This window comes from Protopterus annectens, chromosome 6.part0 (genome assembly GCF_019279795.1).
Source record: "Protopterus annectens isolate FY-2018-M chromosome 6.part0, PAN1.0, whole genome shotgun sequence".
Lineage (NCBI taxonomy): Eukaryota > Metazoa > Chordata > Ceratodontiformes > Protopteridae > Protopterus > Protopterus annectens.
The window spans coordinates 1,744,290,269-1,744,306,285 of NC_056737.1; the positions used below are offsets into that span (position 1 = coordinate 1,744,290,269).

The 16,017-nt window shown below is 38.1% G+C and overlaps 1 protein-coding gene across 8 annotated transcripts in view; it reads left to right on the forward strand.

The window, feature by feature from the left end:
• Positions 1-16,017, forward strand: part of TNS1 (tensin 1) — a 2,530,757-nt gene that overhangs the window by 1,036,177 nt on the left and 1,478,563 nt on the right. The window contains exon 1 of one of the 8 annotated variants that reach the window (XM_044075138.1): positions 12,761-12,888. The exons of 6 other annotated variants lie outside the window; for them this stretch is intronic. In XM_044075138.1, coding sequence (XP_043931073.1) covers positions 12,868-12,888 — 21 coding nt within the window. In that variant the 5' untranslated portion in view covers positions 12,761-12,867. Of the gene's footprint in view, positions 1-12,760; positions 12,889-12,922; positions 13,033-16,017 lie in introns of those variants that run through there. One more of the 8 variants, XM_044075139.1, reaches the window with a different exon arrangement.

Here is a 16,017-nt window from a genome sequence, read left to right on the forward strand (position 1 = left end):
ATGCTGCTATTGACTTATGCGCCTGTGCAGTGATGCCAATAAAACAGACTGCAGCATCAGTGAGACTCAACAACCTCTTCCTTAGTTATCATTCCCATGGGAGTAGTGCTATCAGATGAATTTGCTTTCATTATTTTTGCATTGGTTACCATTTGTTTGTTGCCTTTCAAATGATGGTCAGATGTAAGTACAGATCAGATCAGCATAATGTTTTCAGTCTTGCATATAAGCAGAATTGTGTCTGGCACAAAGTCCCTAAAATGATGCTTTTCTTCAACTGAGGGATGCATTAGCCTGCTGTTAAATGTTTCTGCAACCTAGTTTGGGGGCTTATGCATTTGAATGCTCAACAAGCTGAGGTCACAAAAGAAGAATTTAAATTCATAACTCTTGTTTCAGGAAATATTGTGGACCATGCAACATTCTTTGTACCCCTGTTGTAGCATGTGAAACTGTTGTATCTCAGCATGAGCACATCATGCACCATTTGATCCCAAAAGCTTCACATAGTCATTTATTTTTCCATTTGTCCAAAGTCCCATTTTATGCATTCCACTCTATTGACTCTGTCCAGTTTTGAAAAACATTCTCTTGGAAAATATAAACAAAGAATGCAACAGTAAAAACTAATCATGGTGGTAATAAAGATGCATGAAACTTATAGTAGCAGATGAAAGGCTGGCAAAAACAAACAGACATAGTAAACAACAAAAACCAACAGACGTAGTAAACATTCTATGAGCAGTGGTGCAGAAAAAGTAATACACGTCACCAGTTCTGTTTTTATAGCCTACCCTCCACCCCACCCCCACCCCTCAGCTATAATTTTCAAACTACAATTTCAGTCAGCAGGTGGAAACTGACTAGCAAAAAAAAAAAACAGCATGGGGTAGGCTTGAATTAGTGTATGGTCCTGATTTAACTAAAATATGTCATGCCTGAAATCTGGGAATGACATAAGGTTCCAAATATTTAGAAACTGCATACCCTGGTGTATGTTTGTTGTGGTAAGAAGTTCGAGACTAAATGATGTCAATCTAATATAGCAATACCTTTGCAAAATAATTTATTTGGAAGTAATGCAAATGTACTTCTCTGGATTAGTGTGAATAACATCTGTTATTTTTGATTTTTGTGCTGACACTTATTTAATGCTTAGAGTGGAAGTGTTCTTATGATATGGAAAGGTAACACTTAATTTCAGAGGCTTATATATGTCCTGTACATTGTTTTGTTTTGTTTTTTGTCATGCTGTTTGTGTATCCAGCATAGGGCATAATCTGTGTGGCAATCCATTAAGGAAAATAAATGTGTTAACAATGTCAACTTGTCCTTGATGCTAGAAAATCAGGTAAAGTTGTCTACAAGTGTGTGTGTGTGTGTGTGTGTGTGTGTGTGTGTGTGTGTGTGTGTGTGTGTGTGTGTGTGTGCGTGCACGCGCGTGTCTGTGTTTGTCTATCTCTCTCTCTATCTCTCCATCTAGATATTGTTATTGATGTGGATCCATAAGTTTAGCATTTAAGGATGTAAGGTCAAAAGGTAAGTTTGGCAATTTTAATTCATCAGATGGTAGTGTTCCTCAGTGCAAATGTGATCAAGTGGTGTGTGTGTGTCTGTGTGTGTGTGTGTGTGCGCGCGTGTGTGCGTGTATGCATGTGTGTATGCGCGTGTGTTGGTGTGTGTGCATGTATGCGTGTGTGTGTGTGTGTGTGTGTGTGTGTGTGTGTGTGTGTGTGTGTGTGTGTGTGTGTGTGTGTGTGTGTGTGTGTGTGCAAATTTTGTTGAATGTAATGCTGACTGAGTGTAGGTACGTTTTAGTGGTGTTGGTGTCAGAACATTGATGCTAGCCTGTGGAAGGTACATGTGTTTCTGAGCTTAATGCTAAATGTTTTGGCATTAAGAGGTAGAAGTTTATGTGTGAGTGCTTCTTAGTTAAGTTTAGAGTAAGGACTAGGGAAGGAGAGAGATTTAGCACAGTGAGTATTTTAGTATTTTTGCTGGTTTAGGAGTGTACACAGATGTTTGCAGGTTAAGGTAGAGGAAGAGCTAAGGTAGGAATGTATTCAGTGTTGTGCATGTGTATTACTGTGTGCAGTGTGTTTACATCTAAGTGTTTTGTGTTGTGGTAGGGTTATATAAATTTTTTGTAAGGTAAGTTGCAGGGTCAGGTTTAGGGGTAGGGATAGGGTTAGTATGCATTAATGAGGTGGTGCAGGGAGTGAGGGACTTGATATGGGTGCTTAAGGTTATGTCAGAAAGATGTGAATAGGTCACCCTGAAAAGAAAGATGAGAGGGTTAGAGGTAGCAGACTATAGAGACTACTATCTGAATCTGCTGAAAATATTTCTTCACATATAGAGATGTGAACTTACTGCACAGGTATAGGAGTGGGAATCTACAGATGCATTCAGAAGAGCATGAACCAGATAAAGAAAGGATAAAGGGGATGATAAGGATGTGGTATGGAGGTAGTTATTTCCTCTTTTGCCATCAAGCAAATGTAGTTTAATGTCTTCTTTCGGCTTTTCCCGGTTAGGGGTTGCCACAGCGGAACTCCAGTCCACTAATGATTGGCAGTTGGTTTTCATGGTGTCGAGTTGCCAGTCCGATGCCCAACCTTCAACGAAAGCACGCCCATTCAACGCATGTCTTTCGAACGCCCACTCGACCACAGGGAGGACATGCAGACTCCACACAGAAGGCACTCCTAACCCAAGCCGAGAATCAAATGGGAGAACCTCTTGCTGTGAGGCAACAACGCTACCGCTGCACCACCGTGGAAGTACCAAATGTAGTTTAATGTAATATATAGTATAACATGTTGCAATGCAGGGTGATACAATTTAATTTAATGTGATGCAGTGTAATATAATTTAATGTAATCTAATATAATGCAGTGTAGTATAATGCAATTTATTGCAATAGGATGAGGCATAATGCAATTTAATGTAATGTAACGCAGTGTTGTGTAATCTCATGGAATGCTCACCTCAGGCTTTGCCCTACTGAATGGTGCATTGCTAGAGTCATCCCTGTCTATAAAGGGGGAGCAACTACAGACCCTAGAAATTATCGTCCCATTAGCCTGATGAGTCTAATATGTAAAGCTATGGAGTGCATCATCATGTACCTGATTAACAAAGATCCAGGAAGTCTCCAAACTCTGGACCCCACACAGTTTGGCTTTGTGAAAGGGAGATCATGCCTGCTCAACCTGGTTGACTTCTTTGAGTCAGTCACCAGGGCTCTGGATGTAGCCTACCTCGATCTGGCCAAGGCCTTTGATACCATTCCTCACTCACTATCAATTATTGATAAACTCACCAAACTAGACATCAACTCCTATATCACTAGGCGGGTTGCGAATTGACTCACAGAACACAGTGTGAAAGTAGTGAACTCCAAGTCCAACCAGTCACAAGTGGAGTCCTAGAGGGATTAGTCCTGGGTCCTATCCTGTTCAGCATCTACTTCTCAGAAGTCCAGGCCAACACAAAGTTACTCTAGCTGACCAATTTCGCAGACGACTGCAAGCTGGGAGCCATTATTAACTCCCCAAGTGATGCACACATTCCACAGAAAGGCCTCACTGAGACCAATGACTGGTGTTAAAACCATGGCCTTAAACTTAACACCAAAAATGCATTGTCAACCCATTTGGTAAAATTTCAGTTCCCTCTAATTACCACATTGATGGGAGCCCACTGAACGCTGAAGGTGTTATAAGAGATCTGGGGATGGAGGTTGACAGCAACCTCTCCTTTAACCACCGCAATGCGACTGTGGTCAGAAAGTCCTTCTATGTGGCACATCTCATTACCAAGGGTTTTACATCCAGGAGAAAAGAGGTAATTGTCTCTCTGTCTCTACTCTTCCCTCATTAGACCAATCGTAGAGTATAATGCCCCATTGGCATGTACCTCACTAGACACCTGCAACAGCTGGAGACGCCACAGAAGTACCTCATGAAAAGGATCCTAGGCATTAAACACATGTCCTACATGGACAGACTCAAAAGACTCCAGCTATTCTCTGTCTCCTATCATCTACTTAGAGGTGATCTCTGCTTGACTTACAAAGACATTTCTGACCCAGCTCTGTTAGAAGTGCTACATCTAAAGAAGTCCCAGTTCCTCCACACCACATGCTCCAGAGACATCAACCTCATTACCACAATCAACAGAATATGCTGGAGGGACAGGTTTCTCACCCAGAGACTGCCCATGCTCTGGAATAGACTTCTCATACACATCAAGCAGAGCACTTTGTTGTTCCTCTTCAAGAGAAATCTTGATGGGTGGACGGGTAATAGAAAGTTCACCCTGGGGATCACTCCAGTGGGTCTACTTGATAGAGGCACTGGGAACTAACATCGGGCAGCATGATGCCAGGGCACTTCTATGGGCTAGGTTTGTAAAGTCTCCAGGGCCCTTAGCCTAGTATACACCTATGAACCTATGAACATCTGTAGAAATTGCTATTTTTACTTGCATTTTTATTGATTTGCTTCTCAAATCTTGGTTTTATCCATGTACTCAGATTGCTACGTAACTTGTGATTTTAATTTCCTACTCTGCATTTGTTTCATGTGATCCCCATACAAAGCTTGTTTATTTTTTTGTTACAGATTTGATTATTCCTTTTGTTATCGGGTTAAGGTATTGAAAGCAAAAAGTATAAAATAACTTGCAGAACTGAAACTGTGTAAGAAAGAAGGATCAGACAGGATGCGGCTTTGGGTACTGAAGGAATTAATAGTAAACTGCAGTAGCAACCTAACTTGTTTTCTTCCATGAATCACTAGACAGGAATAACTCCAGGAGACTTAAAGGCTGATATAGCAGCATGTTATGAAATTGCCAACAATGGCTGGAAGTTAAACCAGTTAGAAACATATGGGATGCTAATGGCAGTTAAGACTGTGGAGCATTGGCATTTATCTAGAGAAAAAGAGACAGGGTAGTACAGATTTGCCCCAGGATTCAATAAACTCCACTTAGGATTCATGCAAAGCCTGCACATAGTTTACATGTGCGAGTATGATGCACGATGATCAGCAGTTCTCATTGCATATTCATGCCACGCACGACATTTAAACATAAATAAGTGAGGTTTCATGGTTGTCAACAGTGTTGTCAGCAGGAAACAGTGTAAGCAAACACTGATAGCACTCCTGTTTAAATCAGAGCACTAATGGTCTGTGGTTTTAACGAAAAATACGAACACAACAAAAGACTAATAATAAAAGAACAAAAGTAATCCGTAGACTGATATCACCGTTTTCCAAAATTTATTGTAACACACTTAGCGCTTTCACCCAGCCAGTCCATGGGTTTCATCAGAGTAAAAAACTTTAAAAACATTTACATTTTTATACAATTCAAACCTCTCTTCGACCAATCACATATCTAATTCAATTAAATTGTGATTTGGAGTCATCAATTAATACATTTCTTGTTACTTTTGTTGCATTAATTAATTAATTAAATTAAATTAAATTAAATTAACAGCACAACGCCTCACAATTAATACAATAACGAACAATATTTCACAGAAAATATGTACATGTAACTATATAATTGTAATAAATAATACTAAAAACTTCCTATGTATAACTTCATATACACTAACCCTGATTCATAAATACAACCTAATTTACAATTAGTAATAAATTATATAATGTTCAATAAATATATCTATCTAAAATGTATAATACTAAAAACTTATTATGCTAACAATTAATGCGTTTGTTCAATCATGTTTTAAGTTCTAAATTGTACAATTCTTAAATATGTATGAATAAATATTAAATAGATTAAAATTTTGTATGTATTTGATTATAGTACTTTCTATTGTTATTATTAATATGCATGTATTATTTTATTCTGTTTACTTAGTATAAAAACATGTTAAATACAATATGATTTGTTCTTTAAAATACTAGAAATGGAAATATGTTCATTGATACCAGGCACATTACTGGCATTAAGCCTGAGTTGCCATAAACATTCCTTTGTTTCCAATAGGTTGTTCACATCTCCTTCCTTGTTAATATTTTCTGGGATCCTATCAATTACAAAAAATATAAACCTTTTGAAATCCAGGCTTTTTGTACTGTGTAAGTATAGGGAACTTGTTACCCTCTTGTTTTTAATGTCTCTATTATGTTCCATTATACGCTCTTTTAACTTCCTTATAATTTTACCTACATAGTAGGCAGGACATGATAAACATGTTGCTAAATATACTACCATCTTAGTGTTACAGTTGGCATGACCTGGACATCTAATAGATCTGTTGAAGTTTTGCACCATTACATAGGGACCGTCATTAATGAATTTACAGGTTCTACATGACCCACATTTTTTCATTTTTGAATTCTTATATTGTCGGTCACTCTCAAAGTATTCCTTCAGATTTTTCCCCCTACTAAATACAATACTGGGACTGTTACCTATAATGTTCGTAATGTCCAATTTATTATTGAATACCTTTTCCCATGTTTCTTTTACCGTGTTAATAATTATACTTGTATTAATACTAAATGGTAATATTAATGCCCTTGTTTTACTCATATTATTAGTTTTTTCACTTGTGTTTGTTGTCCTTCCATACCTCAAAATAGGTTTAAAATTGTGCTTCCTTTTAACCTCGACTTCATTTTTTATTTCGGTTAATAACTGTTTTGGGTAGCCTCTGTCCAAAAACATGTCAATGAGTTTGTCTGTCTCATTTTTATAAACCATCTCGTTGCTTATAATCCTAGATAGTCTTACCATTTGTCCTAGATAGTCTTACCAGTTACCCCTGAACTAAGAGGGGGAGTTGGGAAACATTACTTGAATACCATGAACTTTATTGGCAGCTCAAACTAGACGCTACTAGGTTCCCAGGATTAAATGACAATATTAATATTGCCCCAGTGTTAAAATTAAGGAGAACCAGACTTTAATATATTTGGGATGGGGTATTATAGATCAGTTATAAAGTTTTAGCATGATGTGTTTAGTTCTTAATGTTAGGGACATTTCATTTTAATCAATTGTTAAAGGAATGGAATGTATTGAGTTGCTAATTGTCAAATTAAATGCATGGAGTTATTGTTTTAATTATTTAATTAATGAATTAATTGTTGACCAGCTGACATGGAACGGTACTATTTAAAGTGATGATTTATGGAAATTTTATTCAGTCCTTGAAAAAGCCTGGTAGAGTACTGGGTGAAAGCGCTTGGTTGGATTCACTTTGTTTTTTGAAAATACGCATTAAACTTTGCTTTGAAACTTTGCCTTGATTCTTGGTGGGCTCCAGGTCCTGTGCTTGTGGATACTTTGGAGTTATTTGGTTTGGTTTCTGCAGTGACTTAATTTGTTAGAATAACCAGGAGTTTGTGTTAAGCTACATATTCTGAAGGATTTGAAGTCTGAAACTCAAATATATGTAATATTTAGTCACATCAGTCCTGAGATCTTCCCAGTTATATGGCAGAAAGCCATAACTTTGATAAGGAACACACCTGGACATTCTGTGAAAATCTGGACAGTTGAGAGGTATGATTGTTAGGTATATTGTCCAAACACAGTACAGGACAGTGGATCTACAGTGCAAATTACTCTGAAATCCCATTTCTGGCATTCTGTACTGAAGTTGTGTAAATGATCTGTAAGGGGAAGTGCGTGTATTGAGTAGAGACACATACATGAATTGTAGGAATGAACACAGGAAAGAGGACAAGTGAAACAGCCTAATGTACAGCAGATGAGGGCAAGTCAATGGAAGATGGTTGCAGCAGCAATACCAGTCACCAGTATGGTACAAAATGGACTGCACAGTGAAAATGTGCATTATATGACTGTCACAAAAGGTGACATAACAAATGGGAGGATGTCTGTGTCAGATAGTCATCCTTACATGAATAATGCAGAAGACATCTATCAGGAATCTGGCATGCAATTGGAGTACGAGCCATACTGTGAAATTCTGCAAACTGATTTGCCTGAATATAAGTGTAATCTCAACAGAGGTCTCCAGCAAGTGGGACACAGGTAAAGGGTCATGGGCAACATTAAAAGAAGCAACCACAATCATGGACACTATCAGAATAATACCACCAGTAATCCCATGCCTCTGATGTAATTCATGGGATTTAGAGTGACCAGAGATGATTCTGCACAAACCCCCTTATACAACTATTATTATAAATCCACAGTCTATGAGGATAATCACGCACACTGTTCTGGCCTTGTAAGATCTGCTGGAGGTGTTAGGAGGGACACTGCTATACCTGTATGCGACATTATGATGAATACAGGCTAGCTGAGGGGTGTGCATGGCATACATCCATATATATATATATATATATATATATATATATATATATATATGTGTGTGTGTGTGTGTGTGTGTGTGCGTGTGTGGCACAATCCACACTGTCATGCCAATAATGTTGTCAAACCCCTATGTATGTACTGTGTGCATCACCAGAACAGGTATCATAAATGCATCTGGAATAACAACTTGATGGGGGTTCTGCATCATCAGACAGTAATGTTTATGCCATAAAAGGAATACCTAGGTATGGTCAGTAAGCTGTGTGACAGCGCATTGTGACAAAGGTGGTACACTTCAGTTACACATCAGGGGAAGATGTGTTAGAAGGTACATGAAGAGGGGTGCATTGTCCTCAATTTTTGGTGTGATGAGAGCTGGGAACTATGGATGTATTATGGTTTCTGATGTGGATGTCCTTCACATACTCCATACTTGTGTTACATACAAGGGAGTAGTCAGCACTGTGGCTACATGCTGGTGGATGTCCCACTTACCATCTATCACAGGACACAGGTAACATACCTATTAGTCTGATTATAGGGTGTGATATCTACATTGTACCTGGGTTGTGTGTTTGTTTTCCTGACATAACAAATCCCCCCCCATGTTTTCTTATCATTACAGATGTTGTCCTGGCTGTAGCAGCAATCTTTCCTGTGTAAAAAATATCCAGACAAAGTAATAAGGAGAACCAAGTTTAATACCTCATAAAAACACAATGACTGAGCACTTTCTCCTTTTAAACAATAGGCTTCATCAAAGTCTGATGGCAGTGTCTGCTGAGGAGAATATGGCAATAACATTGTCTCACATACTGGTATAAAAGGCTCTCTGTAATGTCAAGCAAGAGCACAAACACAACCCCCCAACTTGATTCTAGTGAGAATAGAGCCCCCTACCTAAGTCCACAGGCTACAGAACTCAATACTTTATGTAAGCCAAGCATTATACCATAAGTCTGTATTTTACAAAACTGCAGGTCAACTTATAGTGGATGACATCAGCAGGGCATGTTGGAGACAGAAGATGTTGGGAGGCCTGCATGAAATAGATGTGTAGGCATGTGCAGGTATCAAAATACTGTCAATCCATGGGATTGCAGGGATAACTGTAGGATACACCCTTCTGTTCTTATGGCTAGACAAACACACATACCCAGTTGACTGCAGTGAGAATAGAACCCCTGCCAATGTACACAGACTACAGAACTCAGTACTTTATGCAAGCATCATGGCACAAGTCTGACTTTTACAAGACTGCAGATCAACTTATAGTGGATGACATCAGCAGAGTATTTTGGAGAGAAGATGTTGGGAGGCCTGCACAAAATGGATGTGTAGGCATGCTCAGGTATCAAAATACTGTCACTCCATATGATGGGAGGAGTAACTATAGGATACACACTTCTGCTTTTATGGCTACTCACACACACACACACACGCACACACACACACACACACACACACACACACACACACACACACACACACACACACACACACACATATATCTCCAGGTGACTGCATTGAGAATAGTGCCCCTACCTAAGTACACAGACTACAGAACTCAGTACATTATGCAAGCGTCATGGCACAAGTCTGACATATGTGTGAAGTTAATATATTGTTACATACGTGGTATATGTATACACATATGTATATATGAATTTGGACAAGATTTATAGGTTATAAAATCTCTTGGTAAAATTAAATTTATTCTATTACATAATTCATTTTTTATAAGTGATAATTTTAAGTATTCAACATAATAGTGCCTTGTAATATGTAGTTGTTTAGTGAAAGGACTTTGAATGCATTATAAATAATGATTGTTCATCCTTACTTTTATTTCTGTTTTTACTTTCAATTCTCATTTTTTTATATAGCAGTATGTGCCTTTAAATAAATGGTGTGTAATATTTAGTAATTAATTTAATTACTTTATTGTATATAAGCATAGCATCGTGGGACAGCAATTTGTCTGATGAAGTGCAGGCATTCACATTAATAAATGGTTTTGGATTTGGATTTTAACAGCTCGCTCTCCTTTTTGGTGTTTGATCTCTGAAAGATAACTGTAGGTAAGAGTGTAAGTGCTACACATACCTTTGTCTCAACTGGGATTGGTTCCTCTCCGTTTGCTCTGGCTCTGAGTTTGACAGAGTTTGCAGAGTTCCTGTAGGGTGTCTATATCCACCCTGTAGCGCTCTATAATTTCCACATCATATATGCTGTGATAAGTTACCTGGTTTCTGAAAACTCTTCTCCTTCTTGGCCTTGGTCTGTTAGCACCAGCAGCATAGACTTCAGCCTGTTGCACGTGCACATGAATTAAAGCAACAGCAGCCCCTAACATTGTTTTTGTGTAGACTGCTTTCCATGGCTGTATTCCAGTAAGTTTTGGAATTTGCAGGGAAAACCAGAACTGATTCTACACAGTTGCTTTATAGCTTGTTGAATAGTTCCTCCATCTTGGATCAGTTGATTAACATACAGTTCAGCTGCTTATGCTGTAATTTGCATGCTGTGTTATTTAACCTGTTTGTGTGGTGGTGGGTAACTCTACACACTGTGTAGAGCCTCTTATTGAATCCAAACATTGAGGTTGGAAATAAAGCTGCATCAGATGTTTAAGGAGGGTAATAATATAGTCTACCCGAATGCCACTGAAATATATGTGACAAGAAGTGATGTCTGACAGTTTACCATAGCTAAGTAAAACTATTAGCTGGTCATGAACTTACACCTGAAAAATTAGGGTTTGTTTCCCTCTGCCTCCATTTCTTTACAGAAGGGTAGTGAATTCATTGGAAGAGACACTAATAAAGATGATGATAATATATTGTGAAGCGCTAGGGAAAAGTGGTTTGTAATGCATTTATAAGAACTCTAGGAATATGGGGAAAGTGAATATAAACTCCAGAGAAATGAATGCACATTCCCATGTTGTAGTAGTGCTTTAACTGTCAACAGCATCTATATTTGGTTGTGTCACTCTCATTCTTATTTGCTGAGTTGTTTTCTGTTTCCATCTCCCATCTACCTAAATCATCTCTTTTCTCCATTGGCTATACACTTTCCAGGATCATTATTTTGATACAATTCAACTCTGCATAGCGCTGTTTACTGGTCAGTTGTACCTATTTGCATATGTACTTTTGTATGAGCTGTTTTACTTGTACCCGTTTTAACAATGGTAAGACTCAAACTGTTCTCTGTTTACATGTTGTCAAAACTTACTTCCAGTGTCTTGATTGCATAATGTGCAGGATATTTAAAATTGATGTATTCTTTTGTGTGGCTATAACACAGGTCTTTTGTGTATTTATGTCATCCTCAGTAATATTTGTCCTTGTCATTCTAAATATCACTTCTGTCATTTTGTTGTGTAAGCACTTACTTTAAGCTGGGTACATGCTTACCCCTCAGTGCATACTACAGTGCCATTTCAAGTTTCCAGGGTGACCCACTATAGCACTGCTACTTTACCTGATTAGCACATCACATTCTCTTTGTTCTGCATTAACTTTCCAGATGGCCTGATTTTTCTATGCATTAGTTAGTATACTTAAATATTAACACTTTTGGCAACCTTTTAAATCTTAAAAGGCTCCAGTTCAGTGTCTATTTTCAGGACCATCCGAGGGTAGGTGCATTGAGTCACACTGTGAACAGTAACAAACAGGTTAGAGGATTTCTGATACCAATTGATGAATACGGCAAGCTCATTAGCAGCACATTATTGAATCTCTAGGCTATACCACAAGTCACATGAGGCATTCTTTAGAGAATTAAGGTGTACTATGTGTAGAAAGGATTACCATTAGATTAAGTATGTGCCCTTCGGCTGTAACTTCAAAAAAAGTCACATGATTTAATATTGTATTAATTAGTAAGATATTGTTATGATGTGGTTGTTTTTGTTGCTTAGCATGTCAGCACTGAACGTTACTTAGTTTCCAATTTTCATTATGTTTAATCTTAAATGGGAGCTGTCCTTGCGATTATCCAGCCAGTAATTATAAATAAGATTGTAGCATGATATACACAGGATTGGGAGAACAAGCCATACTTTAAAGTAACCCATAAATGTAATCCAAATTTCTGCTTCAAGCAGAAAGCCTGGACAGAAAGTGGCATGGTTTGTTTTTAAAATGTTTCACCTGATGTGTTATGTGCATGTTTATCACTGATTTGTTTTTAGATTGTGTCAGTCGAGTTACATGCCTCCTGCCGCCAAGAATCCGCCACCAGCTCTCTGTTTTGCCTTCCACCTTCCTCCTTTCCAAATGCTACAGCTTTGCCTTATATAGCAGTTTGTTTCACTTTTGAGAAAATATTTGTCTGGGGAACATTAATACCAGAGGCAAGCACTTCACCTTCCTGTCAGAGTGCTTGGAGTGTGTGACCTAAGAATTCTTTGGAACAAAACAAGTTTAGTGGGAGATGGAGCAGAGCTTTTAGTGTGTTGTTATAGTACAAGCCTGCACAGCTGGAGGGGAGTGTTCTGTGAGTGCTCATCTGCTAAAAGGAGACATGAGCACAGTTATCTACCAGGTAAGGGAAAACACAGGTCTGGTTTCCTGTAGCCACTTATTTTATGGTGTCAAATGCATGAGGCAACAGGGAATAGAATGCTCAATTTGCTGACTCTAAGCTCCATTTTTCTTTGATGGGAAAGGGACTGCCATGTTTTTTCAGGTAAGATCATATGTTATCCAGCTTCTGTTCTGTCACAAATGGGCATGTTTTTAGAAAGATGCATGATTAGATGTGTTAGTAGCCAACGTCGTTGTGGCACATGCATGAGTAAAGTTATAATTCTTCTGACATATTATTCTGAAATTTGATTATTTAATATAACAGGCAGGTAACAAAGTGAAAGGCACACAAACATGGTTTGCAATCAGCACTGCTAGTATCTCTTTGATGTTTGCTCTGAGAATATGATTTGGAGGAAAGCTTGTCAGATGAATGTTTTTTTTAGTGGTGGTCTGACACGTATGTGTTTCTTGTGAGAGGTTTAGCATTAGGCTTGTTTACCTTCAGAAATATTAGTAGTTTGATGAAGAGTTGCATGTGTTTTTTAAATGAGTAAATCTGAGAAGGTTCTCAGCATTAAGTAATTTTGCATGTAAAATACTATGTGCATTCTGTAATACTCTTGTATTTTGTTCAGAGTGCTAGTGGCACTGTAAATTTTACCGAGTACTGACATTTGCAATTTCTAAGATGAATCTTCACGCAATACTGTTTTAGAGATGAGTTATGATTGCGGTAAAAGGTAGTTGGGTGTTAGGTTAGAGCTGCGTTCATTTAGTGTCTCTTCCTCTCCTCCCATTTGGGGAGAAGTTAATGATTTGAATTCATCTGGAAGTTGCACCTAGATTAACTCTATGAGGTTTGCCGTATTTATCATGTGCCTGTGGCTAGCAAAGTAAAACAGTGACTAAAGCATTAAGCTGTAAATAAGTTAAGTATTGTAAATGTGGGCTTGAGTGCCATTACAAGTGTAGTCATATACGTTGTAAGGTTTAACAAGTCATGTGACCAAAAGTCCTGCGCCAACCATGAAACTGCTTATTTAGGCAAATGACTGTTAATTGTCAGTACAGAATAAATGAATTAATTAATATGAGGACTTCACATTTCATTTCTTGCCTTGTCCCATTATAGCTCAGTATTATTTTCAGTGCAAATAACCTGTGTTCACGATAAAATCTACAATATTATAGATTATACTCATAAATGCACAGAAGCCAGAGTGGTTATAGTAAGTTTTATATGCTTCTCTGGCTTATTGCAGAAGCTATGAAAAAGCAGCTCAGATTGTTAGTATGGATATATCATTACAGATATGTCTGCACACCTATAACATCAGTACTTAACTGCACCCCCATCCAGTCTCACCTTGGAAGAGGAAGACCAGAAGCTGTTAAGGGGTGTGACTTCTATTTGTTTACTTTCATTTCATTAATTAGTACTTCCTCAATCAGGCCCATGTGTCCCTTTCTCAATGGCAGTCTAGTATTTATTTATTTTTATTTATTGAAATTGGTAACCAAGTTTATCTGTTTGAGTATTATTCATGTTCATAGAAGGCAGAGAGAGAAAAGTTTCTCACAAAGTCAGTGTATACAATGCAATTAATTCACTGATGATTATAACAGGTGCTATCAATACAAGCTGCAACAAGTAAACAAGTAAACGTATGCAATTGTTATGCAAATGGACATCAATGATGACACTAGAGTTAGCAATAATCAGAGAAGTGTGTAGAGAGGTGATCCTGGTAGCAAACGAATGCAAAAGACGTGTTTGGATGCCCTTCCTTTCTACTGCCTTGCCTAGTTACAGATATGCACTACATATACATATGCCTCAGGACTGACATTGATCTCCACCAGTCACTAATAGTCAGGGTGTAAACTCTGTTCTTTTGTCCCAGGATAGGTGAGTTGGAATGCATATCAGTCTAACCCCTGACTCTTCAGAGATGAGGTTCACTGACTGAATGTAAGTTGATTCAGTCATATTCAGGTCTACAGCCCTGTGTGACATGGAACTGGTGACGTGTGTAACAATTTGCGATGGTCACTAGTTATCGCTTAGTTCCAGAGTAAGTGGCTTTTCTTTTGGAAATCACAATTGTGTCACATGGCTGTCTATTGAAATGTTGGCGATCCAAATGCTGAGTGCGACAAAAAAAAAAGACTAAAAACTAAAACTAAAAAAGGGCAAATATTGAAATCACTATTCTCCTTTAAACGTCTTTTTTGCATGAGGTAAACCCCCCTGCACACACCCCTGATGTAGGAGGCAAGCCCATCACACACCCCCTACTTTATATATACAAACTCTGACATCTCTATACCTTGGAGAAAAGGAAATATTTAGGAAAATCATCATCTCGGACTTAGTATATGTAAGTCCATTTTTCCTCTATTCATTCTGTGAGTTTTAGGCCTCGTTCTAGCAGGTCCTGATAGGGTCATAGGTTCATAGGTAGGTACTAAGCTATTGGCCCTAGGGCCTATATAAGCCTAGCCAAAAAGTTACCCTGGCTTTCGACACCCAAGAAAATTATTTTCCTGTGCCCCTGTTGAGCAGAGCCACAGAGGTGATCCCCGGGGTGAATTTCCTATGCAATCATCAAGAGTTTTCTTGAAGAGTGCTAATGAGGAGCTTTGTTTGCTATAGATAGGTAGTTTGTTCCAGAGTATGAGAAGTCTCTGGGACAGGAATCTATCTCTCCAGCATGTTCTGTTTATTGTGGTGACAAGGTTCAGATGTTTACCTGTCAAACAATACATGCTTCACCCTCTTACCAGAGTTAGCCTGAATCCAGACCTATGAAACAAATCTACAAAATAATATTAAGCAAATAATTACAAATGCAAACTCATCGAACATTCAGAAGTAATTTATTGTTCAACCTCACAGGGTATTGTAAATAGGTTTCTGTGTTTGGCCATGTCGGGATTTAATAGTAGAAACATAGTGAAAACCAGTGAAAAATGATGGAATTATTCATAGGATTTTCTTTCATAAACTTAGCAAACGACAATACTAAGATGTTTGTTACATACAAAATGCTTGTCCCACACATACACTGTCACCTATACAATGACAACAAAATCTGTCACAACTATGCAGGCATTATGCCACTTGAAACTTTTTTTAGAA